This window comes from Dendropsophus ebraccatus, chromosome 4, assembly GCF_027789765.1.
Source record: "Dendropsophus ebraccatus isolate aDenEbr1 chromosome 4, aDenEbr1.pat, whole genome shotgun sequence".
Taxonomy (NCBI): Eukaryota; Metazoa; Chordata; class Amphibia; order Anura; family Hylidae; genus Dendropsophus; species Dendropsophus ebraccatus.
The window spans coordinates 168144609-168171970 of NC_091457.1; the positions used below are offsets into that span (position 1 = coordinate 168144609).

Sequence of the window (27362 nt, forward strand, 5' to 3'; positions counted from 1 at the left end):
AAGGACGTCAGTAAGTGAGGGGAGGATGTCAGTAAGTGAGGGGAGGATGTCAGTAAGTGAGGGGAGGATGTCAGTAAGTGGGAAGGATGACAGTAAGAAGGGGGAGGATGTCAGTAAGAGGGAAGGATGACAGTAAGAGGGAAGTATGTCGGTAAGTGGGGGGAGGATGTCAGTAAAAGAGAAGGATGTCAGTAAGAGCATCGGTTCCAGCTGCACAGACTAAGGGTCCTATTCCACGGGCCGAGGAGGGCCCGATCAACGATGTTAAAGGACAACTCCCACAAAAATTTTTTTTTGCTCATTTAACACACATTACAAAGTTATATAACTTTGTAATGTGTTTAAATACCCGGTCTGGCCCCCTTCCCCCACTTTCGGACCCCCAACCCCCCGCCCGGAAGTTAAAGAATATATACATTACCTATTACGATCGTCACGGTCCTCTTCTCCCGGGCGGCATCTGGTGACGACGACGTCAGAGCCGGGGGGCGGTCCGGGTCTTCTTCCTCCTCGGCGTCTTCATGCAAAGTGAATGGGGATGAAAAGGCTGCTGGTGCACATGCGCACCAGCAGCCTTTTCATTGGCTGGAGCGCATCACATGGCTTCCAGCTTGCTCAGCCCTGATTGGCTGAGCTTGCTGGAAGCCATGTGATGCGCTCCAGCCAATGAAAAGGCTGCCGGTGCGCAAGTGCACTGGCAGCCTTTTCCATCCCCTGGAACCGGAAGTCGGAGACATCGCTGGATGGCGGACGGCGGCGACGGAGAGGCGGGCGGCGGGCGAATCGAGTGGCGATCGTCACCGGAGAGATGGTGAGTATGGTGTCTGTGTGTGTCTGTGTTTTTTTTTTTTTTGGGGGTCCCGCGGGAGTTGTCCTTTAACGAGCACCGATCTGCTAGATCGCTGCTTATTTACTGGGCCTATTCCACGGCCCGATGATCGTTGAGCGAGGGCTGCAGGGACATCGTTACCGATGTCCTCGCAGCATCATACATTACCTGTCCAGGCTTCTTCTCCGCTCAGTCTTCATCCCCGGGCCCCGCGCTCTATCTTCAGAATGGCCGGTCAGCTGACAGGCCGCGGCGGTCCCGGCCTGTGATTGGCTGAGCGCTCCGTCAGCTGACCGGCCATTCTGAAGATAGAGCGCGCGGGACCCGGGGATGAAGACAGCGCGGAGAAGACCTGCAGGTAATGTATGATGCTGCTGCTTCTCAAATCGTCGCCCGCCCGCCGCGCACCGCTATTCAACCGTAGCGATGCGCGGTGGGGGAACGATGATTTTAGGTCTGGCCCTAAATGAATGATCAGCCGATGGCACGATCATCGGCTGATCGTTCTCTCTATTTCACCAAACGATAATCGGCCGAATCGGGCCAAATGGGGCCGATCCAGCCGATTATCGTTACTGTGGAATAGGGCCCTAAGCCCTTCAGTGTCCTATAATAACCCCTGTGCCCAGCACAGAATATAGGCATATTGGACATACACTGACCCCAGACTGACCTCCACAATGAAGACAAACGTCCCCATTGCCCCAGTGATAGAAGCCGGGGCCGATAGATGGGGCAGCCTTCATGTACTAATAGTTCCTGCACCATAATTCATCCTGACAAGTTCACTTTAAGTCGTACAATAGCTCAAAGCCGTGAAAAATTTATCAGGAAGGAACGTTCCTAAATCCTCAGAGTCCCCAGCGTCATCTGCTAATCGTGTCCCCGCGCATACCCCCCCCCCCCCATAGTGCCGCAGGCCGTACTTACAGAAAGCGTCTCACTGTACAGGACGTACTCATGAATAATGGGGATCAGATCACTGGAGAGCTGGCCGTTCAAGGCTTCCGTCACCTTACAGCACTTGTCTATGCAGCCGGCTACCCCCCTGAGGGGTTCCACCAGGTCCTCCTCCGAGGCCGACCACAGCGTGTAGATAGGACCGTATTCCTTCATCTCCTCATAATAATCTGTAAGGCAATGGATGACAGTGATTTAGGGCGGTATTAAAGGGGGAGTTCACCAAAAATGTTTTACTTTCAGATTAACTGGTGTCAAAAAGTTATACAGATTTGTAATTTACTTCTATTTAAAAATCTCCAGTCTTTCAGTACTTATCAGCTGCTGTATGTCCTGCATGAAGTGGTTTATTCTCTCCAGTACTTATCAGCTGCTGTATGTCCTGCAGGAAGTGGCGTCATCTACCTTTCTGCTCTTTATGAATCCTCTGCGACACTTTGTCTAATACGGAAATCTTCTGGCCAAATGTGTCCACATATTCCGCCAGTTCTGTAAACTCCTCTGGGCGGTTCTTGACTCCTCGCACAGAAGACGCCACGGCCCTGAGCGTCTGCCCCATCCGGCTGAGGAGCCCCGGACCCTGCTTCTTATGGGACGTCAACTCCTGGAGCAAGAAAGAAAGGGACAGATCGATGTGCAACACACAAAACACGTCTATGAGGAAGGTTAAAGTGACCCTGTCGCCCTCTATTTACAGTCTGACTGCTCTCCACAGGTGTAAAGGGTAAATGTTGCAGCTTTCATTACTTATTTTATATCACATCTCATGGTGCTTGTTCTGGTAAAAAGTTGTTTTTATCACCTGTGGATTGATATATGTGGATTCTGTGGATTGACAGACTCCTCTCTGTCCCCCTCCTCCTCCACCAGACTCCTCTCTGTCCCCCTCCTCCTCCACCAGACTCCTCTCTGTCCCCCTCCTCCTCCACCAGACTCCTCTCTGTCCCCCTCCTCCTCCTCCAGACTCCTCTCTGTCCCCCTCCTCCACCAGACTCCTCTCTGTCCCCCTCCTCCACCAGACTCCTCTCTGTCCCCCTCCTCCTCCACCAGACTCCTCTCTGTCCCCACCTCCTCCAGACTCCTCTCTGTCCCCCTCCTCCTCCAGACTCCTCTCTGTCCCCCTCCTCCACCAGACTCCTCTCTGTCTCCCTCCTCCTCCACCAGACTCCTCTCTGTCCCCACCTCCTCCAGACTCCTCTCTGTCCCCCTCCTCCACCAGACTCCTCTGTCCCCCTCCTCCACCAGACTCCTCTCTGTCCCCCTCCTCCACCAGACTCCTCTCTGTCCCCACCTCCACCAGACTCCTCTCTGTCTCCACCTCCACCAGACTCCTCTCTGTCTCCACCTCCACCAGACTCCTCTCTGTCCCCCTCCTCCTCCACCAGACTCCTCTCTGTCCCCACCTCCACCAGACTCCTCTCTGTCCCCACCTCCACCAGACTCCTCTCTGTCCCCCCCTCCTCCTCCACCAGACTCCTCTCTGTCCCCCTCCTCTTCCTCCACCAGACTCCTCTCTGTCCCCCTCCTCTTCCTCCACCAGACTCCTCTCTGTCCCCCTCCTCTTCCTCCACCAGACTCCTCTCTGTCCCCCTCCTCTTCCTCCACCAGACTCCTCTCTGTCCCCCTCCTCTTCCTCCACCAGACTCCTCTCTGTCCCCCTCCTCTTCCTCCACCAGACTCCTCTCTGTCCCCGCCTCATTCTCCAGACTCCTCTCTGTCCCCGCCTCATTCTCCAGACTCCAAAGGCCAGAGAGGAGGATGTTACAGTAGTCCAAGCAGGACATATTAAGAGCCTGTACAAGCAGTTTTGCTGCGTCAGGCATATCTGAGAAATGTTTTTGGGGTTAGGGTGGTGGTCAGGGCAGAATAAAAGGTGCCCCCGAAGCAGCCAATGATTACGACTGACAAATTAGAATTTGGGGGGGGGGGGGGGGGGGAGAGAGAATGGATAGAAGAATAATTCTCATGAGGTAATAGCAAATGTTGGGAAGGGGTTAAAGTCATCGTCCCATGATACAACATGCACATACAGTCATGGCCAAAAGTTTTGAGAATGACACAAATCTGATATTTTCACATGATCTGCTGGTTTTTCTGTGTGTTTGTCAGATGTTTTTATCACATACAGAAATATAATTGCATCATATTATGAGTAACAGAAGCTTATACTGACAGAATGAGTTACTGCAGCAAGTCAATATTTGCAGTGTTTCGCCTTCTTCTTCAAGAACTCTGCAATTCTCCCCGGCTGCTCTCACACAACTTCTGGACCAAATCCTGACTGATTGACGTCCATTCTTGCACAATCAATGCTTGTATTTTGTCAGAATTTGTTGGTTTTTGTTTGTCCACCCGTCTCTTGATGATTGACCACAAGTTCTCAATGGGATTATAAGGTCTGGGGAGTTTCCAGGCCATGGACCCAAAATCTCTATGTTTTGTTCCCGGAGCCATTTAGTTATTACCTTTGCTTTATGGCAAGGTGCTCCATCATGCTGGAAAAGGCATTGTTGATGGCCAAACTGCTCTTGGACGGTTGGGAGAAGTTGCTCTTGGAGGACATTCTGGTCCCATTCTTTATTCATGGCCGTGTTTTTAGGCAAGACTGCGAGAGAGCCGGTTCCCTTGGCTGAGAAGCAACCCCACACATGAATGGTTTCAGTATGCCGGTTACAGTTGGCATGAGACAAGACTGGTGGTAGCGCTCACCTCGTCTTCACTGATTTAATGTTTTCCAGATGTCCCAAACAATCGGAAAGGGGATTTATCAGATACAATGACTTTCCCCCAGTCCTCAGCAGTCCGCTCCCTGGACCTTTCCCCCAGTCCTCAGCAGTCCACTCCCTGCACCTTTCCCCCAGTCCTCAGCAGTCCGCTCCCTGCACCTTTCCCCCAGTCCTCAGCAGTCCGCTCCCTGGACCTTTCCCCCAGTCCTCAGCAGTCCACTCCCTGGACCTTTCCCCCAGTCCTCAGCAGTCCGCTCCCTGGACCTTTCCCCCAGTCCTCAGCAGTCCACTCCCTGCACCTTTCCCCCAGTCCTCAGCAGTCCGCTCCCTGGACCTTTTGCAGAATATCAGTCTGTCCCTGATGTTTTTCTGGAGAGAAGTGGCTTCTTTGCTGCCCTCCATGAGACCAGGCCTTGCTCCAAGAGTCTCCGCAGTCTCACAGTGCACAGTGCAGATGCCCTCACACCTGCCTGCTGCCATTCCTGAGCAAGCTCTGCACTGCTAGTAGCCCCATCCCGCAGCTGACCACACTTTTAAGAGACGGTCCTGGCACTTGCTGCTCTTTCTTGGGCGCCCTGGAGCCTTTTTGGCAACAATGGAACCTCTCTCCTTGAAGTTCTTGATGATGCGATAGATTGGTGACTGAGGTGCAATCTTTCTAGCTGCGATACTCTTCCCTGTTCGGCCATTTTTGTGCAGTGCAATGATGGCTGCACATGTTTCTTTAGAGATAACCATGGTAACAGAAGAGAGACAATGATGCCAAGCACCAGCCTCCTTTTAAAGTGTCCAGTGGTGTCATTCTTACTTAATCATAACAGATTGATCTCCAGCCCTGTCCTCATTAACACTCACACCTGTGTTACTGGAGCGATCACTGAAACAATGTTAGCTGGTCCTTGTAAGGCTGCAATGATGTTGAAATGTGTTTTGGGGGATAAAGTTGATTTTCTAGGCAAATATTGACTGTGCAAGTAATTGCTGATAAGCTGATCAATCTTTATAACATTCTGGAGTAAATGAAAATTGCCATTTCAAAAACTGAAGCAGTAGACTTTGTAAAAATTTATATTTGTATCATTCTCAAAACTTTTGGCCATGACTGTATATGGAGGAATCTCTAACATTAAGGCCCCGTTCCCACTGAGCAAAACTAGCGGAATGCAGTTAGCCTCCGGCTCATAATGGGAGTCTATGGGAGGTGCGCGCTCCTGCTCTGACCACGCTGAAGAATGAACATGTTCATTCTTCAGCGCAGACAGGGCAGGAGCGCACCTCCCATAGACTCCCATTATGAGAGAGAGGCTAACGGCATTTCGCGGCGGACAATTCCGCCGTGGAATTCCGCTAGTTTTGCTCAGTGGGAACGGGGCCTAAAATGAAGCAGTTTCCTTCAATTTCCTGAAAAGAAGAAATGTTTATAGATTAAATGTCATAAAGGGAAACGACTGGAGCAGAAATAAAACATCAGCGGCTGCTAAAGGTAAACCCCTGGAGTCTCTCACCCAGGCCTGCGCAGTCAGGAAGATCCGGAAGTCCTCATTAAAGGTTAGCGTGGGATGATCAGCGATTCTGCTCAGGAATTTATGCAAGGCCTTCCTCCGCGTCTCAATGAAGTCCTCATTAAACCGCTCCACCATCCCTTTAACTATGAACTTCTCCGGTAACGGCTGAAAAGAGAAAACAAAGCCACTGAGCCCCGATAGCCGCACACCCCAGTTACCAGGTCTGTGTGTATGTATACATATATATATTATATATATATACACACACACACATATACACACACGTCGCAGGACTGGCACTTTCTGGGAGATCAGTACAATCCTGAGAGCCAAGATCCTGCGGAAAAACTGCTGAGCTTGGATCCCACACGTAGGACGAGCCGCCAAGAAAACGCTTCCAACCCCGTCACTTTGCATCTGGAGACGACGACATTTTGCAAAAAGATCTGGAATATTCTCCACTAATGTGTCCCGAAGGTTGGGAAGAACTTTTATGATTAGTCGCAGGGGTGTGAACGGTCAGACCCCAAATAATCTCCCCACCCAAAGGGGAAGCGAAGCACACGGCTGCGGGCTAGTTACCTGCCCTGGAATCAAAAGTGCAGAGAACCGCACTTACACACTAGGAGGACTGGGGGGACACAAGAGCTTACACACTAGGAGGACTGGGGGGGACACAAGAGCTTACACACTAGGAGGACTGGGGGGGACACAAGAGCTTACACACTAGGAGGACTGGGGGGGACACAAGAGCTTACACACTAGGAGGACTGTGGGGGGGACACAAGAGCTTACACACTAGGAGGACTGTGGGGGGGACACAAGAGCTTACACACTAGGAGGACTGGGGGGGACACAAGAGCTTACACACTAGGAGGACTGGGGGGGACACAAGAGCTTACACACTATGAGGACTGTGGGGGGGACACAAGAGCTTACACACTAGGAGGACTGGGGGGACACAAGAGCTTACACACTATGAGGACTGTGGGGGGGACACAAGAGCTTACACACTAGGAGGACTGGGGGGGACACAAGAGCTTACACACTAGGAGGACTGTGGGGGGGACACAAGAGCTTACACACTAAAAGGACTGGGGGGACACACGAGCTTACACACTAGGAGGACTGGGGGGACACAAGAGATTACACACTAGGAGGACTGGGGGGGACACATGAGCTTACACACTAGGAGGACTGGGGGGGACACAAGAGCTTACACACTAGGAGGACTGGGGGGGACACAAGAGCTTACACACTAGGAGGACTGGGGGGGGGGACACAAGAGCTTACACACTAGGAGGACTGGGGGGGACACAAGAGCTTACACACTCGGAGGACTGGGGGGGACACAAGAGCTTACAGACTTAGAGGACTGGGGGGGGGGGACACAAGAGCTTACACACTAGGAGGACTAGGGGGACACAAGAGCTTACACACTAGGAGGACTGGGGGGGGGGGACACACGAGCTTACACACTAGGAGGACTGGGGAAGACAAGAGCTTACACACTAGGGGGACTGGGGGGGACACAAGAGCTTACAGACTTGGAGGACTGGGGGGGGACACAAGAGCTTACACACTAGGAGGACTGGGGGGGGACACAAGAGCTTACACACTAGGAGGACGGGGGGGCACGAGAGCTTACACACTTGGAGGACTGGGGGGACACAAGAGCTTACACACTAGGAGGACTGGAGGGGGGGGGGGGAAGAGATTACACACTAGGAGGACTGGAGGGGGGGGGGCAAGAGCTTACACACTAGGAGGACTGGGGGGGGGGACACAAGAGCTTACACACTAGGAGGACTGGGGGGGACACAAGAGCTTACACACTAGGAGGACTGGGGGGGACACAAGAGCTTACACACTAGGGGGACTGGGGGGGGACACAAGAGCTTACACACTAGGAGGACTGGGGTGCAAGAGCTTACACACTAGGAGGACTGGGGGGACACAAGAGCTTACACACTAGGAGGACTGGGGGGGACACAAGAGCTTACACACTAGGAGGACTGTGGGGGGGACAAAAGAGCTTACACACTAGGAGGACTGGGGGACACAAGAGATTACACACTAGGAGGACTGGGGGGACACAGGAGCTTACAGACTAGGAGGACTGGGGGGACACAGGAGCTTACAGACTAGGAGGAGGACTGGGGGACACAGGAGCTTACACACTAGGAGGACTGGGGGGGACACGAGCTTACACACTAGGAGGACTGGGGGGACACGAGCTTACACACTAGGAGGACTGGGGGGGGACACAAGAGCTTACACACTTGGAGGACTGGAGGGGGGGGGGCACAAGAGCTTACACACTTGGAGGAGGACTGGGGGGACACAAGAGCTTACACACTTGGAGGACTGGGGGGGACACAAGAGCTTACACACTAGGAGGACTGGGGGGGACACGAGCTTACACACTAGGAGGACTGGGGGGACACGAGCTTACACACTAGGAGGACTGGGGGGGGACACAAGAGCTTACACACTTGGAGGACTGGAGGGGGGGGGGGCACAAGAGCTTACACACTTGGAGGAGGACTGGGGGGACACAAGAGCTTACACACTAGGAGGACTGGGGGGACACAAGAGCTTACACACTAGGAGGACTGGGGGGGGGACACAAGAGCTTACACACTAGGAGGACTGGGGGGATACAAGAGCCACTGGGAGGACTGGCGGGGACAGGAGCTTACACACTAGGAGGACTGGGGGGGACACAAGAGCTTACACACTAGGAGGACTGGGGGGGGGACACAAGAGCTTACACACTAGGAGGACCTGGGGGGGACACAGGAGCTTACACACTAGGAGGACTGGGGGGATACAAGAGCCACTGGGAGGACTGGCGGGGGCTGACACAAGAGGCAGTAGGTGCTGTATTAGCAGATGGTCCGGCCGTTGTACATCTCGGCCCGGGGTCTCGGCCTCCCACCACGCAGGACTCACCGGGATTATTAATGTCGGATGAGCTTCTTCTAGTCGGCTTTTTAACCACAGGAAATCTTGATATCGTCTCCGGACTTCAAACTCACTGGAGTCAAACTGACTGCGAGTCGTCTGAGAATATAAAACGATAAATCAATCACCATAAACGAGGGAAAAAACAAAAAAAATCCCGACCAATCGTGTAGCATCCATACAGCGGCAGGTTCTCTCCATATACTGTATATCGGCTCTAACATAAGGTGACACATAGCACAAGGTCTCATATAGCTATGCTAATAGGAAAGTTATCGTTCTAGAATCAAATCAACTGGTGACAGAAAGTGCCAGAGATTTGTAATTTACTTCTGTTAAAAAAAAAATCTCCAGTCTTCCAGTACTTATCAGCTGCTGTATGTCCTGCAAGAAGTGGTATACACAACATATCATACACACACACACACAGTGTATCATACACACACACACACACAGTGTATCATACACACACACACACAGTGTATCATACACACACACACACACAGTGTATCATACACACACACACACACAGTGTATCATACACACACACACACAGTGTATCACACACACACACACACAGTGTATCACACACACACACACACAGTGTATCACACACACACACAGTGTATCACACACACACACAGTGTATCACACACACACACACACAGTGTATCATACACACACACACACACAGTGTATCATACACACACACACACAGTGTATCATACACACACACACACAGTGTATCATACACACACACACACAGTGTATCATACACACACACACACAGTGTATCATACACACACACACACAGTGTATCATACACACACACACACACAGTATCATACACACACACACACACAGTATCATACACACACACACACACAGTATCATACACACACACACACACAGTGTATCATACACACACACACACACAGTGTATCATACACACACAGTGTATCATACACACACACAGTGTATCATACACACACACAGTGTATCATACACACACACAGTGTATCATACACACACACAGTGTATCATACACACACACAGTGTATCATACACACACACACAGTGTATCATACACACACAGTGTATCATACACACACACACACACAGCGTATCATACACACACACACACACACAGCGTATCATACACACACACACACACACAGCGTATCATACACACACACACAGTGTATCATACACACACACACAGTGTATCATACACACACACACAGTGTATCATACACACACACACAGTGTATCATACACACACACACAGTGTATCATACACACACACAGTGTATCATACACACACACACAGTGTATCATACACACACACAGTGTATCATACACACACACAGTGTATCATACACACAGTGTATCATACACACAGTGTATCATACACACACACACACAGTGTATCATACACACACACACAGTGTATCATACACACACACACAGTGTATCATACACACACACACAGTGTATCATACACACACACACAGTGTATCATACACACACACACAGTGTATCATACACACACACACACACAGTATCATACACACACACACACACAGTGTATCATACACACACACACACACACAGTGTATCATACACACACACAGTGTATCATACACACACACAGTGTATCATACACACACACAGTGTATCATACACACACACAGTGTATCATACACACACACAGTGTATCATACACACACACACAGTGTATCATACACACACACACAGTGTATCATACACACACAGTGTATCATACACACACAGTGTATCATACACACACACACACACAGCGTATCATACACACACACACACACACACAGCGTATCATACACACACACACACACACACAGCGTATCATACACACACACACACACACAGTGTATCATACACACACACACACACACAGTGTATCATACACACACACACACACACAGTGTATCATACACACACACACACAGTGTATCATACACACACACACAGTGTATCATACACACACACACAGTGTATCATACACACACACAGTGTATCATACACACACACAGTGTATCATACACACACACAGTGTATCATACACACACACAGTGTATCATACACACAGTGTATCATACACACAGTGTATCATACACACACACACAGTGTATCATACACACACACACAGTGTATCATACACACACACACAGTGTATCATACACACACACACAGTGTATCATACACACACAGTGTATCATACACACACAGTGTATCATACACACACACAGAGCGTATCAGACACACACACAGAGCGTATCAGACACACACACACAGCGTATCAGACACACACACACAGCGTATCATACACACACACAGCGTATCATACACACACACAGCGTATCATACACACACACAGCGTATCATACACACACACACACAGCGTATCATACACACACACACACAGCGTATCACACACACACACACACAGCGTATCACACACACACACACAGCGTATCACACACACACACACACAGCGTATCACACACACACACACAGCGTATCACACACACACACACAGTGTATCATACACACACACATAGTGTATCATACACACACACATAGTGTATCATACACACACACAGTGTATCATACACACACACAGTGTATCATACACACACACACAGTGTATCATACACACACACACAGTGTATCATACACACACACAGTGTATCATACACACACACAGTGTATCATACACACACACAGTGTATCATACACACACACAGTGTATCATACACACACACAGTGTATCATACACACACAGTGTATCATACACACACACACACACAGTGTATCATACACACACACACACACAGTGTATCATACACACACACACACACAGTGTATCATACACACACACACAGTGTATCATACACACACACACAGTGTATCATACACACACACACAGTGTATCATACACACACACACAGTGTATCATACACACACACACAGTGTATCATACACACACACACACAGCGTATCATACACACACACAGCGTATCATACACACACACAGCGTATCATACACACACACACACACACACAGCGTATCATACACACACACACACAGCGTATCATACACACACACAGCGTATCATACACACACACACCGCGTATCATACACACACACAGTGTATCATACACACACACACACAGCGTATCATACACACACAGTGTATCATACACACACACAGCGTATCATACACACACACACACAGCGTATCATACACACACACACACAGTGTATCATATACACACACACAGTGTATCATATACACACACACAGCGTATCATATACACACACACAGTGTATCATATACACACACACAGCGTATCATACACACACACACACAGTGTATTATACACACACAGCGTATCATATACACACACACAGCCTATAATATACACACACAGCGCACACGGTTATTATCCCTTATCGTCAGTTCTAGTGATAACTCGGACCTTTGTTGCGATGCGGTAAGTGATGAAGGTCTCGATGGCCGTGATGTGACTTTCTGGCTCATCCACTGTGATGAAGAGGTCCCGGACCTCGGGCTCATCCTCAAACTTCACCTGGTTTATCATGGATGACGGGGAGGCCAGCATCAGGGGACTGAAGGATTGTCCATCATTCAGCGTCACGTCCTGGGATAAAGAAACACGTGTAACCATGGAGATGTGGATACAAGGAGAAGACGACAAAAAAAACAAGACCCTGAATAGATGGCAATGTAAGGACGGTCATAAGAGGACTGTGCACCCCCCGAGACGTCACAGACATCAGTTCAGCTTCCAAACTCTGTAATCCTCCAGACACGACTGGTAAATAGTTCCCGAATACAGACCGATGGCAAAACGGACCCGGCACATGGACGTGGTGCCGCACCGGGCACAGCCCCATTCTAGATGATAAGTTCTACCGTACCGCGAGACCTTGGGGGCAGGCATGGAGGAGAATCAGACACAAATGCGACTGATTTAGGATGGCGGCTTTGGCTATAAACGTATAGAAAACGTACTGACTTGTCAGCCAGTTCAGCCAAAACCAATAGCTCTACCCATCATACGCGTTATGTGCATCGGGCCCTTTGGTAGTAGAAGACCATCACCATCTCCGCTGTCTCAGGAGCCAATACGGAAGATGTATCCTAATGCAAAAATACTGCTCCAAACTTAATGAAAGGTGACTGGTCGGGGGGGTAACTATCCTGAAATAACAGAGATCGCTGAAGGTACGATGGGTAGTCACACTAGTACGCTGGTAACGGCGTCCTTACTACCTCAGTATGAGACCAAACATCCCCCATGTCCTGCAGCAGATACATGTGGGATGGGTCTTTCAGAAGATGATGAATTAGTCAAATCATTTGGTTCATTTGATTCAGCCGCATTTACTGCAGATTTGCTCGTCTAGTTAGGGACCCAACCAATAATATAAACGCATGCGGATCTGCTGATCGTTTACTGAGCCTATAAGATGGCTTGACGATACTTTAGCAAGGGAGATATATATATATATATATATATATATATATATACATACACACACACACACACACAGTGGTACCTCAGTTTAAGAGTAACTTGGATTAAGAGTGTTTTGCAAGATATCACAGTTTTTCAAAATAGTGACTTGGTGTAAGAGCATTGATTTGGTGTAAGAGCTCCCTGTACTAGGTGGGAGGGGGAGTGGGGGAGGGGCATGGTCTGCATACAGGGGTCTACAGCCCTGTACTCTGACCCAGGAAGTCTCCCTCACCTTACAAATCATATCAGATCCACTTCAGGCTGGGGCTTACATCAGGGGACAGGACTGTGGGGGTAATCTCTCTATAGCTGTAACCCCTCTCTCCCCGGACAGAGAGCGCTGCATGTATGTGCCCACATCTGCCCTGCTCATTCCTTCATGCTCCCTGCAGTCTCTATCAGCCCTTGTGTTTTCCATCCTCTCCATTCCTGCTACAATGTTCCTGCACTTACACTCAGCTATACACACTGCTACAATGTGCCTGCACTCACACTCAGCCATTTACACTGCTGTATAGAAAAGTTTCTGTCACTGTCCTCCTGCACAGCTCTGTGATTCTCACTTCCTTATTGGTCCATGCTGAACACACCCCCTTCCCCACTGCTGTCATGTGACCACACAGACCTCTGACAGTAGCCCTGCTTCTCTATTACTATACATTATACTCCACATGCTGATTGCTATACTGTACAGTAACTTATAATATGACACATCCAGCTTCCTAAATGTTTGTTTTACATGTTATTCAGAATAAAAAAAAAAATATTTTATTTTGGGGGGTGGAACCAATTGTCTTCAGATTAGTGATTTCTTATGAGAAAAATTTGCTTTGGTGTAAAAGTGATTTGGATTACAAGCGCCGTCCTGGAACGGATTATACTCCTAATCCAAGGCCCCACTGTATAGACATATATATTTTGTTAGTGATGTCCGTGCAGGCCTTGCCCTTATACATTACCTCTCCACGCTCCTAGTCTTCTCCTGCCCTCCGATTCAATCTCGGCGCCAGTGATTGGCTGAGCGGCCGGTCAGCTTTGCAGCCACAGCAGGGCAGGAGAAGACCGGGAGCGGGGACAGATAATGTATAACAGTTTAACCAATTGTCAGCCGCGCATCCCTATTACATGTATTGATGCGTGGGCGGCGGCTGATGATTTTAGGTTTAGACCTAATGACGCGATCAGCTGATGATCGTTGTCATCGGTAGATTATGGTATCTATTACTTGGAGCGATAATCAGTCAATTGTCGCTCGGTGTAATAGGGCCCTTAGGGCCCTATTCCACCGGACGATTATCGTTTGCATAATCGTTAACGATCTCAAACGACCGCTATTGCGAAAGACCTGAAAACGTTCATTCATTTCCATGGAACGATAATTGTTACTTATGATCGTAATTGCGATCGTTTTTCTTCGCTATTTATTCGCTATTGCGTTCATATCTATTGCGAACGACCGAACAATGTCTTATTCAATGCGAACGATTTGCGAACGTTTTGCGAACGAGCAACGATAAAAATAGGTCCAGGTCTTATAAAGCGATCAACGATTTCTCATTCGGTCGTTAATCGTTAACTGCATTTTAACCGAACGATTAGCATTTAGATTCGAACGATTTAACGATAACCTGAACGATAATTGTCCGGTGGAATAGGGCCCTAAGAGTTACAAATAGAGATGAGCGAACCTGGAGCATCCGAACCTGAACTTTCGGCATGTGATTAGCGGTGGCTGCTGAAGTTGGATAAACCCCTAAGGCTATGTGGAAATCATGGATATAGTTATTGGCTGTATCCAGGTTTTCCAGACAACCTTAGAGCTTTATCCAAGTTCAGCAGCCCCCGCTAATCACATGCCGAACGTTCGGGTTCAGATGGACTCGAACCCGATGGAGGTGATGGCGGGATCCAGCAGACTCTATGGTACAGCCACGATATCAGTGTCTCCGGGGTTATCCAGCCTCCAGATACCAGGGTGGACTCTTGTAGCCCGACACTTTGACCCCCCCTCCCCCATAGCCGCTGCCTGTCCACTCGTTTCCTCAGACTCTTTTCCTGACGTGTTACTTTATCCAAGAATAAAACTTGGCATAACGTTCAAGAAGAAAATCGAGAGTCATCTGTTCCCACCAAGGTAAACATCCTACAACAGAACGCAACCCTTCTCTAATCCAATCTAAAGACTGATCTAGTCAGCTGATTCCTTGCCAAACCTTTACATTAAGCCGAGAAAGTAATAAAGAGGATATAGAAAATGTATTAGAGAGCGGCTCACAGATGGTGGCACGCCATGCCAGAGAGTAGGATATATTGGGTTCTATTAGATATTTAACGCTATACATCAAAGCAGCAAAAGACGACAAGTCACCGACCACTTACTGCGGACTAGGGAGTTTTATCTGTTCTCCGGCAATAGATCATGGAGCATCAGTGACAAAAGACGCAACGTCCGCCAGCTCATGCCGTCCCACAAACCGTCTATTACAGCTCAGATGACGGTACTGCTTATACAGTGCTGGCCAAAAGTATTGGCACCTGTCACGATCCCCGTGACTTAGGTTCTGGCTAGTAGGCAACCGGGCTCACCTCGGACCGTCTTGGATCAGCTACCAACCAGAACCTAACACCCAGTTACACGTTTTCTGCTGCCACCACACGTCACAATAAGGCTGACGTGACACCTTACCCTTATGCACACCTAAGGCAACTACAAATTACATCTATCACAATCTTATGGTAATCACTTACCCCTGGTAACGTTTTACTTCAGAGACATAGGGCCTTTTTAGAACACAGGAAAGCTCTTATTAAAGTGAAATTTAATATCAAATAAAAAAGGACAGTGCATACAGTACAGGTCACAATAAAAAAGAGATGGTACAAAATATACAGACACATACATACACAGTAAAAACAGTTCTTAAAATAAAAAGGAGAAAACCAGAACCTACTTTGCTATCGGGCTGTTTGGAACTGGAACGCTATGGGGATTAGCAGGAACGGCGGGCCAACACACTCATAACAAGTTCCCCAAGTGTTGAACACTCTCCCATCATACTCCCTGCCTTATCAAGCATGGTGAGAGCAGTTGTCTCCCTCCCTCCTCTGACCTCACAGGGGGGTGACAGGGACTATGCTAATGAGCTAATGGTCCATCTTTTATGACCGGAGACGCTTGCCTGAAGATTTTCAAATCCTCATAACTTGGCAGGCGCGTTTCCGATCAGCATTCCAGGGGCATCAAACTACGGGGCATCACCTGCCGGTCACGGGCATACCAACCATGGGTCTGGTGTGCACCTGATTAGAGGAGTTACAGGTTTCCCTGGGTTCCCCTCGAGCCACTTTCTTGCTTTTACAATGGTGGGTCCCTCTCCCTACCCTGCTGACCTGTAGCGAATCTCACCTCTGGAATATGACAGCTTGTCATCTTTCTGAAGAGGTCAAATTTCTCCATAGATGTCTACAGTGACCTCTGATTGTCTCCTGCGTGAACTCTGGATGCATATTGCAGCCAGACCCCTTGTCATAAAGCCATTACGCCATGAGGACGTTTTATTGCGCCCCCAGTCTGGTAAGAGATAAGCGAACCTGTTAATATCCAGGACTCTCACTATATGGCCCCAATCCATCTAGACATGACATCTAGTGCCCAAAGGAAAACAGGACACCAGCTTCAAAAAGAAACAAAAAAAGTGTGTGTGTGTGGGGGGGGGGGGGGGGGTGAGGAGCTTTGCCAAATATGAGTGATCAGGGATATTTTATTCAAGATCGTGAATATATATTGATCATCCTCACACCTCCCCCTTTGAGATATGGCACGGGACTATTGATCCATCCATCAATATCCCACGCCATCCTCGACCACTTCGCCCTGCCGGGACAATCCGTCAGCATTACCATGATTACTTCCCTTCTTGTGTTGGATGGTGAACTCATACTGCTGCAGCGCCAAACTCCACCTCAGCAACTTCCCGTTGTCACCAGCTACCCGGTGTAACCAACTCAGAGGGTTGTGATCAGTAATGACCGTAAATCGGCGCCCATACAGGTACGACTGCAACTTCTGCAGGGCCCACACGATGGCTAAGCACTCTTTCTCCACCGTGGCGTATGCTACTTCCCTAGATAGCAGTTTCCTACTCAGGTAAAGTATGGGATGCTCTTCCCCTGCTGCATTGACCTGACTGAGCACAGCGCCTAGGCCATATGCGCTGGCGTCAGTCTGGACGATGAATTGGCGGTTAAAGTCGGGGCTTTGCAAGACTGGTGCGCTTGCCAGGGCCCGCTTTAGCGCCGTTAGAGCTTGCTCACAATCTGGGGTCCAACTAATCACTTGTGGCAATCTCTTTTTTGTGAGGTCCGTTAAGGGTTTTGCAAGAGTGCTATAGTTGGGAATGAACTTCCTATAGTACCCTGCCGTCCCTAGAAAGGACATCACCTGCTTTTTGGTCTTGGGGGTGGGCCAGGCTACAATAGCCTCCACCTTACCTTGTTCGGGTCTCAAGGTCCCTCCCCCTACTCTGTGTCCAAGGTACTGGACCTCTGTCATGGCCATCTGACACTTTCCAGGCTTGATTGTCAGCCCGGCTGTTTGGATCCGCTGTAGCACCTGTGACAGGTGGGACAGGTGATCCTCCCAGGTCTGACTAAACACAGCGATGTCATCCAGGTAAGCTACTGCAAACCCTTCAAACTCCTCGAACAGCTGGTTAACCAAGCGCTGAAATGTGGCAGGGGCATTCTTCATGCCAAAGGGCATGACGACATACTCGTACAGCCCAAATGGCGTGATGAAGGCTGACCTCTCCTGGGCTTCTTTGGACATGGGAATCTGCCAGTATCCCCTACTTAAGTCCATAATCGTGATGTATTGGGCACCGGCGAGCTGATCCAGTAACTCTTCAATGCGGGGCATCGGATACGCATCGAACACCGTGATGGCATTCAGTTTCCGATAGTCCCCACAAAAACGAGTTGTCCGGTCTTTCTTAGGGATAAGAACAACCGGTGAGGCCCATGAGCTATGGGATCTCTGGATCACGCCCATGCCCAACATCTCCTCTATCTCCCTCTTCATGTCCGCCCGCACCTCTAAGGAGACCCGGTAGGCTGACTGTCGGATAGGGAGGTGCGCACCCGTGTCTACATGGTGCACCGCAAGGCTAGTCCTCCCTGGTTTCCCCGTGAACGTGGACAGGAAAGGGTTCAGCACCGCCCACAGCTGGGACTTCTGGGTCTCTGTTAGCTGTGGGTTCAGCTGGGCCTCGGCTAGGGTCCCCTCGGTCTTTGCGTCAGCTACGACGTCAACTAGACTGTCACTCTCCCCTTCCTCTGGCAGACTGCACACTGGCATGACACACGTGTCACGCTCCACATGGGCCTTGATCATGTTAACATGAAACACTTTGTGCTTCTTGCGAATATGATCAATAGTGACAACATAGTTCACATCATTCACCCGCTGGTGAATGGTGTAAGGACCTTCCCATGCGGCCTGCAGCTTGTTTTGAGGCATGGGTATTAGTACCCACACCTTTTGTCCGACGGCGTAAATGCGCTCTCGGGCATTTCGGTCGTACCACCTTTTCTGACTATCCTGCGCCTGGGCCATGTTCTCCTGAACCAGGCCGGTCAGGGTTTCCATCCTCTCCCTGAATCTTAGTACATAGTCTACGACCGAGGCGTCAGGGTGACCCACTTCTCCCTCCCAGGATTCCTTGATGAGATCTAGGGGACCCCGTACTCGTCTTCCATAGAGGAGCTCAAACGGAGAGAACCCAGTGGATGCCTGAGGTACTTCTCTGTAAGCAAATAGCAGGTGCGGGAGGTACCGCTCCCAGTCCCGTCCGTGGGACTCCACAAGCATCTTGAGCATCTGCTTGAGGACGCCATTGAACCGCTCACACAGACCATTAGTCTGTGGGTGATAGGCACTGGCGACCAGATGCTGCACCTGTATTTTCTTGCAGAGGCACTCCATCAAGTTAGACATAAACTGTGTTCCCTGATCCGTCAGCATCTCCTTAGGAAATCCTACTCGGGAAAAGATGGTGAGAAGTGCATCCGCAACTTTATCGGCCCTGATGGAGGATAGGGCAACTGCTTCTGGGTACCTAGTAGCATAATCTACCACGGTCAGAATGTAGCTTTTGCCAGAACTACTGGGTACTGCTAACGGTCCTACAATATCTACGGCCACCCGCTGGAACGGCTCATCTATGATCGGTAAAGGGATGAGGGGAGCCTTGGGAACCTGCCCAGGCTTTCCCATCCTTTGACAGACCAGACATGACCGGCAGAAGTTAGCCACTTCTTTTCCCATACCCGGCCAATAGAAACGCTGTTTCAACCGGTCCTGGGTCTTGCGGATACCCAAGTGGCCTGCGAGGGGTATCTCATGGGCCACTTGCAGTAGTCGCTCCCGGAATGGACGAGGCACTACCAGCTGCCTACTCTGCACCCATTCCGGTTGATCCTCGGTGGGAATCATCTGCCTATAGAGACGGCCCTGATCCCAGGTTATCCGCTCGGTATCAGACTCAGCCGGGGTGCTATCAGCCAGCTCTCTCAGTTTCTGTAACGTCCCATCAGTCAGCAAAGCTGCCTGAAATTGGGCCCAGTCACTTTGAGAGTTGCCAGACATCACCTCGTCTGCTCTGATGCCTTGATTCAGCTGTGAGCTGTCAGCTGACCCTCCAGCTGCTGGTATACACACCGCAGGGGGGCTTCCACTCACTGGGTCAGAGTGGCCCCGCCCACTACGCGTCACCACAGCTATGTACTTACAATCTGTTCCGCCCACCTGCTGAGGATCAGGGGTGAGGGGGACAGATGGAAGCCTGGTACAGTCCTGGTTATATACATCAGATTCATTACCTATGTAATTGGCATCAGGATTAGTACTCATGTTTATCACATTTAAAGGGTTAGTACAAACAGTGAGGTCATCTTTATAGACCTCCGCACTAGCACCAACCAATGAGGGGGATGCACATGAAATGCCAGGAACCTGTGAATCCTCCCTGACATCAGCAGGTACATAGTGGGAGACTAAGGAACCAAGATCAGTGGCTAATAAGACATCCGTGGGAATATGATCCGTCACTCCCACCTCCCTTATTCCACTCCCAGCCCCCCAGTCAAGAAATACCCTCGCCATGGGCAAAGCGGGGCTCACTCCTCCAATCCCAGTCACAGTTCGTGTTTTCCCAGGGATTAAGTCCTCTTCGTTCACCAGTTCCGGGCGAACCAGGGTGATCTCCGCCCCAGTGTCCCTCAAGCCCATCGTGATTTTGTTACCCACGGTAACGGCCTGCATGTTATCACTGAGCTTCCCTCCCCGTCCACCCACAAACAAAACAGTAGATGGGGAAACCGGTGATTTGGGCACAGGGGTTGGTTTCTTCCTCTCGGGACAGTCTCGACTAATATGTCCCCCTTTGCGACACATAAAACAGATGCGGGTATCAGCAACAGGTTTGGTGGGGACCACAGGGGTAAAACCCCCAGAGGGTCGAGTAGCAGGGACAGAGTTGGTAGAAGTCTGCTTACCCCCTTTCCAGCTGGTCACTGCCGGCTTCCGCGGGGCCCGATTGGCGGTGTACGTGTCGGCCAGCTTGGCTGCTTGCGCGGCATCTCTGGGTTCTCGGTCCAAGATGAACTGACGAACTTCTGCGGGACACAGGTGCAAAAACTGATCCTTGACCATCAGGTCTTTGAGATCCTCAAAGGTGTGGATAGACAGTCCTTCGATCCACTGGTGAAAGTTGGTGTTCAATCCATCAACGACATCTGAGTAACTGTCATGAGGTCCACGCTGCATAGCCCGGAATCGTTTCCGATACATCTCTGGCGAGAGATTGTATTTCTGGATGAGGGCTTGCTTAATGGCCTCATAGTCACTGTCCTTGTCTCTGGGCAAGGAGACAAAAACCTCCAGGGCTTTGCCTCTCAGTCCTGGGGTCAAGTACCGCGCCCACTGCTCACAAGGCAACTGGTACTGTCTGCAAATTTTCTCAAAGCCTCTGAGAAACGTGTCCAGGTCCCCATCCTTCTCCATCACCGGGAAGTGATCTAAACGGGGTTTAAGGTGTCCCGTCTCACTGGACTCACGGTTGGGTGGGAAATTACTGGACCTCTGGGCACGTGCTAGTTCCAGCTGATGCTGCCTCTCGGCCTCTGCCTGTCGTGCGGTGAATTCTCGTTCAGCTTGGCGTTCGCGTGCTGCGAATTCTCGATCAGCCTCCTGCTGTCGTGCTGCTGCAAATTCCCGTATAAGCTCCAACCGCACAGCTGGGTCGCAGTCGGCCATCTGTTGGAGAATCAAAGGTAAAGGAGAGTCCGTACCATTCTGCGGACTGGCGCTACCAGTACGTTGGTGCCCCATTGATTCCAGAACCGGACCCTCTGCTGCCTCCGATGATGGTGTGGAGACCACAGGCTGCTCTGGCCGGGCATCATCTTCCATCAATGCTTGGATCAGCTGGTCTTTACTGCGATTCCCTCCTTCCAGACCTCTTTGCTCACAAAGGCTGCGTAGCCCATCTCTCGTGTAATTTCGATATGCCTCCGCCATTTTAGCAGGGATTTGCCAAATAAAAGATAGGATAGAAGAACAGAGAACAGGGGAGGGGAAAAACTGTTTCACATATATATATATGTCTGTTATAACCAAGTGTATGCACTGAGAGCCTTCCTGTAGACTGAGAAAGTCTGCTACAGATAACTCAGCCCTTAAGTGTACAGAGCAATTTATTACTCCACAGACTTAATGTTCTAAGATATCCCACCGCTGCCACCAATTTGTCACGATCCCCGTGACTTAGGTTCTGGCTAGTAGGCAACCGGGCTCACCTCGGACCGTCTTGGATCAGCTACCAACCAGAACCTAACACCCAGTTACACGTTTTCTGCTGCCACCACACGTCACAATAAGGCTGACGTGACACCTTACCCTTATGCACACCTAAGGCAACTACAAATTACATCTATCACAATCTTATGGTAATCACTTACCCCTGGTAACGTTTTACTTCAGAGACATAGGGCCTTTTTAGAACACAGGAAAGCTCTTATTAAATTGAAATTTAATATCAAATAAAAAAGGACAGTGCATACAGTACAGGTCACAATAAAAAAGAGATGGTACAAAATATACAGACACATACATACACAGTAAAAACAGTTCTTAAAATAAAAAGGAGAAAACCAGAACCTACTTTGCTATCGGGCTGTTTGGAACTGGAACGCTATGGGGATTAGCAGGAACGGCGGGCCAACACACTCATAACAAGTTCCCCAAGTGTTGAACACTCTCCCATCATACTCCCTGCCTTATCAAGCATGGTGAGAGCAGTTGTCTCCCTCCCTCCTCTGACCTCACAGGGGGGGGTGACAGGGACTATGCTAATGAGCTAATGGTCCATCTTTTATGACCGGAGACGCTTGCCTGAAGATTTTCAAATCCTCATAACTTGGCAGGCGCGTTTCCGATCAGCATTCCAGGGGCATCAAACTACGGGGCATCACCTGCCGGTCACGGGCATACCAACCATGGGTCTGGTGTGTACCCGATTAGGGGAGTTACAGGTTTCCCTGGGTTCCCCTCGAGCCACTTTCTTGCTTTTACAATGGTGGGTCCCTCTCCCTACCCTGCTGACCTGTAGCGAATCTCACCTCTGGAATATGACAGCTTGTCATCTTTCTGAAGGGGTCAAATTTCTCCATAGATGTCTACAGTGACCTCTGATTGTCTCCTGCGTGAACTCTGGATGCATATTGCAGCCAGACCCCTTGTCATAAAGCCATTACGCCATGAGGACGTTTTATTGCGCCCCCAGTCTGGTAAGAGATAAGCGAACCTGTTAATATCCAGGACTCTCACTATATGGCCCCAATCCATCTAGACATGACATCTAGTGCCCAAAGGAAAACAGGACACCAGCTTCAAAAAGAAACAAAAAAAGTGTGTGTGTGTGTGTGGGGGGGGGGGGGGGGGGGGTGAGGAGCTTTGCCAAATATGAGTGATCAGGGATATTTTATTCAAGATCGTGAATATATATTGATCATCCTCACAGCACCCCTGCAATTCTGTCAGCTAACAATCAATGTCTATCAGAAAATGATTGCAATCACAAATGCTTTGGTAATAATCTCTTCATCTAATTTGTCTTCAATGGAAAATCACAAAAAGAATTGTTAAAAACATAAAAAAGGGGGTGAACAAAAGTATTGGCGCCCCTAGAAAAACCCTGTGATGCTTCTGTAATCTGTGTAATTCCCAGCGGCACATAACAGGTGGTGGCAATAACTACATCACACTGGCAGCCAGTAGAAATGGATTCTCAGTGTCCTCCACCTCTGTCCTTGTGTGACCACATGGAGCATGGAGAAAAGAAAGAAGACCAAAGAACTGGCCGAGGACGTGTGAGGAAGCGTCAGCAATCTCACCGCTGCACGTCCATCTCTAAAGAGCTGAATGTTCTTGTGTCTACCGTGTGCAGTGTCATCAGGAAGTGTAAAGCCCATGGCCCTGTGGCTAACCTCCCGAGATGTGGGCACTGAGGCTAACCTCCCGAGATGTGGGCACTGAGGCTAACCTCCCGAGATGTGGGCACTGCGGCTAACCTCCCGAGATGTAGGCACTGTGGCTAACCTCCCGAGATGTGGGCACTGAGGCTAACCTCCCGAGATGTGAGTACTGCGGCTAACCCCCCAAGAAGTGGGCACTGAGGCTAACCTCCCGAGATGTGGGCACTGAGGCTAACCTCCCGAGATGTGAGCACTGCGGCTAACCCCCCGAGAAGTGGGCACTGAGGCTAACCTCCCGAGATGTGGGCACTGAGGCTAACCTCCCGAGATGTGGGCACTGAGGCTAACCTCCCGAGATGTGGGCACTGAGGCTAACCTCCCGAGATGTGGGCACTGAGGCTAACCTCCCGAGATGTGGGCACTGCGGCTAACCTCCCGAGATGTGGGCACTGCGGCTAACCTCCCGAGATGTGGGCACTGCGGCTAACCTCCCGAGATGTGGGCACTGCGGCTAACCTCCCGAGATGTGGGCACTGAGGCTAACCTCCCGAGATGTGGGCACTGAGGCTAAACTCCTGAGATGTGGGCACTGTGGCTATCCTCCCGAGATGTGGGCACTGCGGCTAACCTCCCGAGATGTGGGCACTGCGGCTAACCTCCCGAGATGTGGGCACTGCGGCTAACCTCCCGAGATGTGGGCACTGCGGCTAACCTCCCGAGATGTGGGCACTGCGGCTAACCTCCCGAGATGTGGGCACTGTGGCTATCCTCCCGAGATGTGGACGAAAAAGAAAAACTGATGAGAGATTTCAATGAATGATTGTGCGGATGGCGGCTAAAGAACCTCGACTAATCTCCAAACAAGTTCTAGCTGCCCTGCAGTCCGAGGGTACGACAGTGTCACCCCGTACTATCCGTCGCCGTCTGAATGAGAAGGGACTCTATGGTAGGATACCCGGGAAGACCCCACTTCTGACCCAGAGACATAAAAAAGCCAGGCTGGAGTTTGCCAAAACTTTGCCAACCTGAGAAAGCCAAGAACTTTTTGGAAGAAAGTTCTCTGGTCGGATGAGACAAAAGTAGAGCTTTTTGGGAAAAGGCATCAACATAGAGTTTACAGGAAGAAAAACAGAGGCCTTCATAGAAAACAACCTGGTCCCTACAATCAGACATGGCGGAGGGTCCCTGATGGTTTGGGATTGCTTTTCTGTCTTTGTCACTGGACTGCTTGGCCGTGTGCATGGCATTATGAAGTCTGAAGACCACCAACACATTGTGCAGCATAATGTAGCAGGACTCCAGATGGCGACCAAAATGGTCGCCAATGCGACTGACATCTTGCACATGGCGCCCAGATTTATTAATCTGGGCGCCATTTGCGACTGGCCCCGGCGGCGCGCTGTCTCTTTAAGGACTTCCGCCTTCCGCACGCTGCGCCGAATCACGTGGCGCCTCTGCGGCCGTCCGTCCAATGAATGACGGACGTGCTGGATGACGTGTGCGGGGACACGCTTCTCCAGTGACGTCATCCAGCACGTCCGTCATTCATTGGACGGACGGCCGCAGAGGCGCCACACTCCTCCAGCGCCTCTCTCCCGCCTCTCCTCACCCGGCGGTTCTTCAAGTTCACCCCAGCGGCACCAAGCTTAGATAGTGGGTGAGTACAACCGGAGGGACAGCAGGGGTGGCGGCCGGCCAGTAATGTGTGTGGGGGGACCGCGGCCTGGGCGGGGGATTGGTAGTATGTCTGTTGTGATGGTGGCCAGGTGCGGTAGTCAGTGCGTGTGGGGTGCCAGGGGGGGGGTATGTATAGACTGCACAGTACCACTTCCCTCAGTGTCTGTATATATAGACTGCACAGTACCACTTCCCTCAGTGTGTATGTATAGACTGCACAGTACCACTTCCCTCAGTGTCTGTATGTATAGACTGCACAGTACCACTTCCCTCAGTGTCTGTATGTATAGACTGCACAGTACCACTTCCCTCAGTGTCTGTATGTATAGACTGCACAGTACCACTTCCCTCAGTGTCTGTATGTATAGACTGCACAGTACCACTTCCCTCAGTGTCTGTATGTATAGACTGCACAGTACCACTTCCCTCAGTGTCTGTATGTATATACACTGCACAGTACCACTTCCCTCAGTGTCTGTATGTATAGACTGCATAGTACCACTTCCCTCAGTGTCTGTATGTATAGACTGCACAGTACCACTTCCCTCAGTGTCTGTATGTATAGACTGCACAGTACCACTTCCCTCAGTTTCTGTATGTATAGACTGCACAGTACCACTTCCCTCAGTGTCTGTATGTATAGACTGCACAGTACCACTTCCCTCAGTGTCTGTATGTATAGACTGCACAGTACCACTTCCCTCAGTGTCTGTATGTATAGACTGCACAGTACCACTTCCCTCAGTGTCTGTATGTATAGACTGCACAGTACCACTTCCCTCAGTGTCTGTATGTATAGACTGCACAGTACCACTTCCCTCAGTGTCTGTATGTATAGACTGCACAGTACCACTTCCCTCAGTGTCTGTATGTATAGACTGCACAGTACCACTTCCCTCAGTGTCTGTATGTATATACACTGCACAGTACCACTTCCCTCAGTGTCTGTATGTATATACACTGCACAGTACCACTTCCCATATACATTGCCACAGGGGCTATATGTCATCGGCCGCCGGGGGCTATATATATATATATATATATATATATATATATATATATATATATATATATAGAAGATCATTGCCGGTAAGATGGCAGCTGGCTGAGGGAACACACCGGCAGCAGGGGGGTATATGGTTGTCAGACTGTATATGGTTGTCAAGTTGCAAGTTTCCATGTTGAACGTTTTCAAACTAAGAAAAGAAAGAATCTAAAGGAGGAGGAGGAGGAGGATGCTGCGGCCTCTGCACACAGTAAGTCCCATTTAACATAACATTAATTTTACATGTTTTAAAATGTTGGCGACCAAATATTCTATTTGGCGCCTAAATTTTTCAGGTTAGGAGCCAATGGCTCCCAGGTAAATTTTTTAGTCTGGAGCCCTGTGTAGGGCCCAGTGTGAGAAAGACGGGTCTCCCTCAGAGGTCATGGGTCTCCCTCAGAGGTCATGGGTCTCCCTCAGAGGTCAGGGGTCTCCCTCAGAGGTCATGGGTCTCCCTCAGAGGTCATGGGTCTCCCTCAGAGGTCAGGGGTCTCCCAGCAGGACAATGACCCAAAACACTTCAAAAAGCCCTA

General features: G+C 49.9%; 1 protein-coding gene across 1 annotated transcript in view; it reads right to left on the bottom strand.

Moving 5' to 3' along the window:
• SNX7 (sorting nexin 7) overlaps window positions 1–27362 on the bottom strand; it is a 78503-nt gene that overhangs the window by 20275 nt on the left and 30866 nt on the right. The window contains exons 2-6 of the mRNA XM_069969088.1: window positions 12510–12692; window positions 8976–9086; window positions 6021–6185; window positions 2195–2393; window positions 1760–1959 (exon numbers count right to left, since the gene is read on the bottom strand). Coding sequence (XP_069825189.1) covers window positions 1760–1959; window positions 2195–2393; window positions 6021–6185; window positions 8976–9086; window positions 12510–12692 — 858 coding nt within the window. The remainder of the gene's footprint in view (window positions 1–1759; window positions 1960–2194; window positions 2394–6020; window positions 6186–8975; window positions 9087–12509; window positions 12693–27362) is intronic.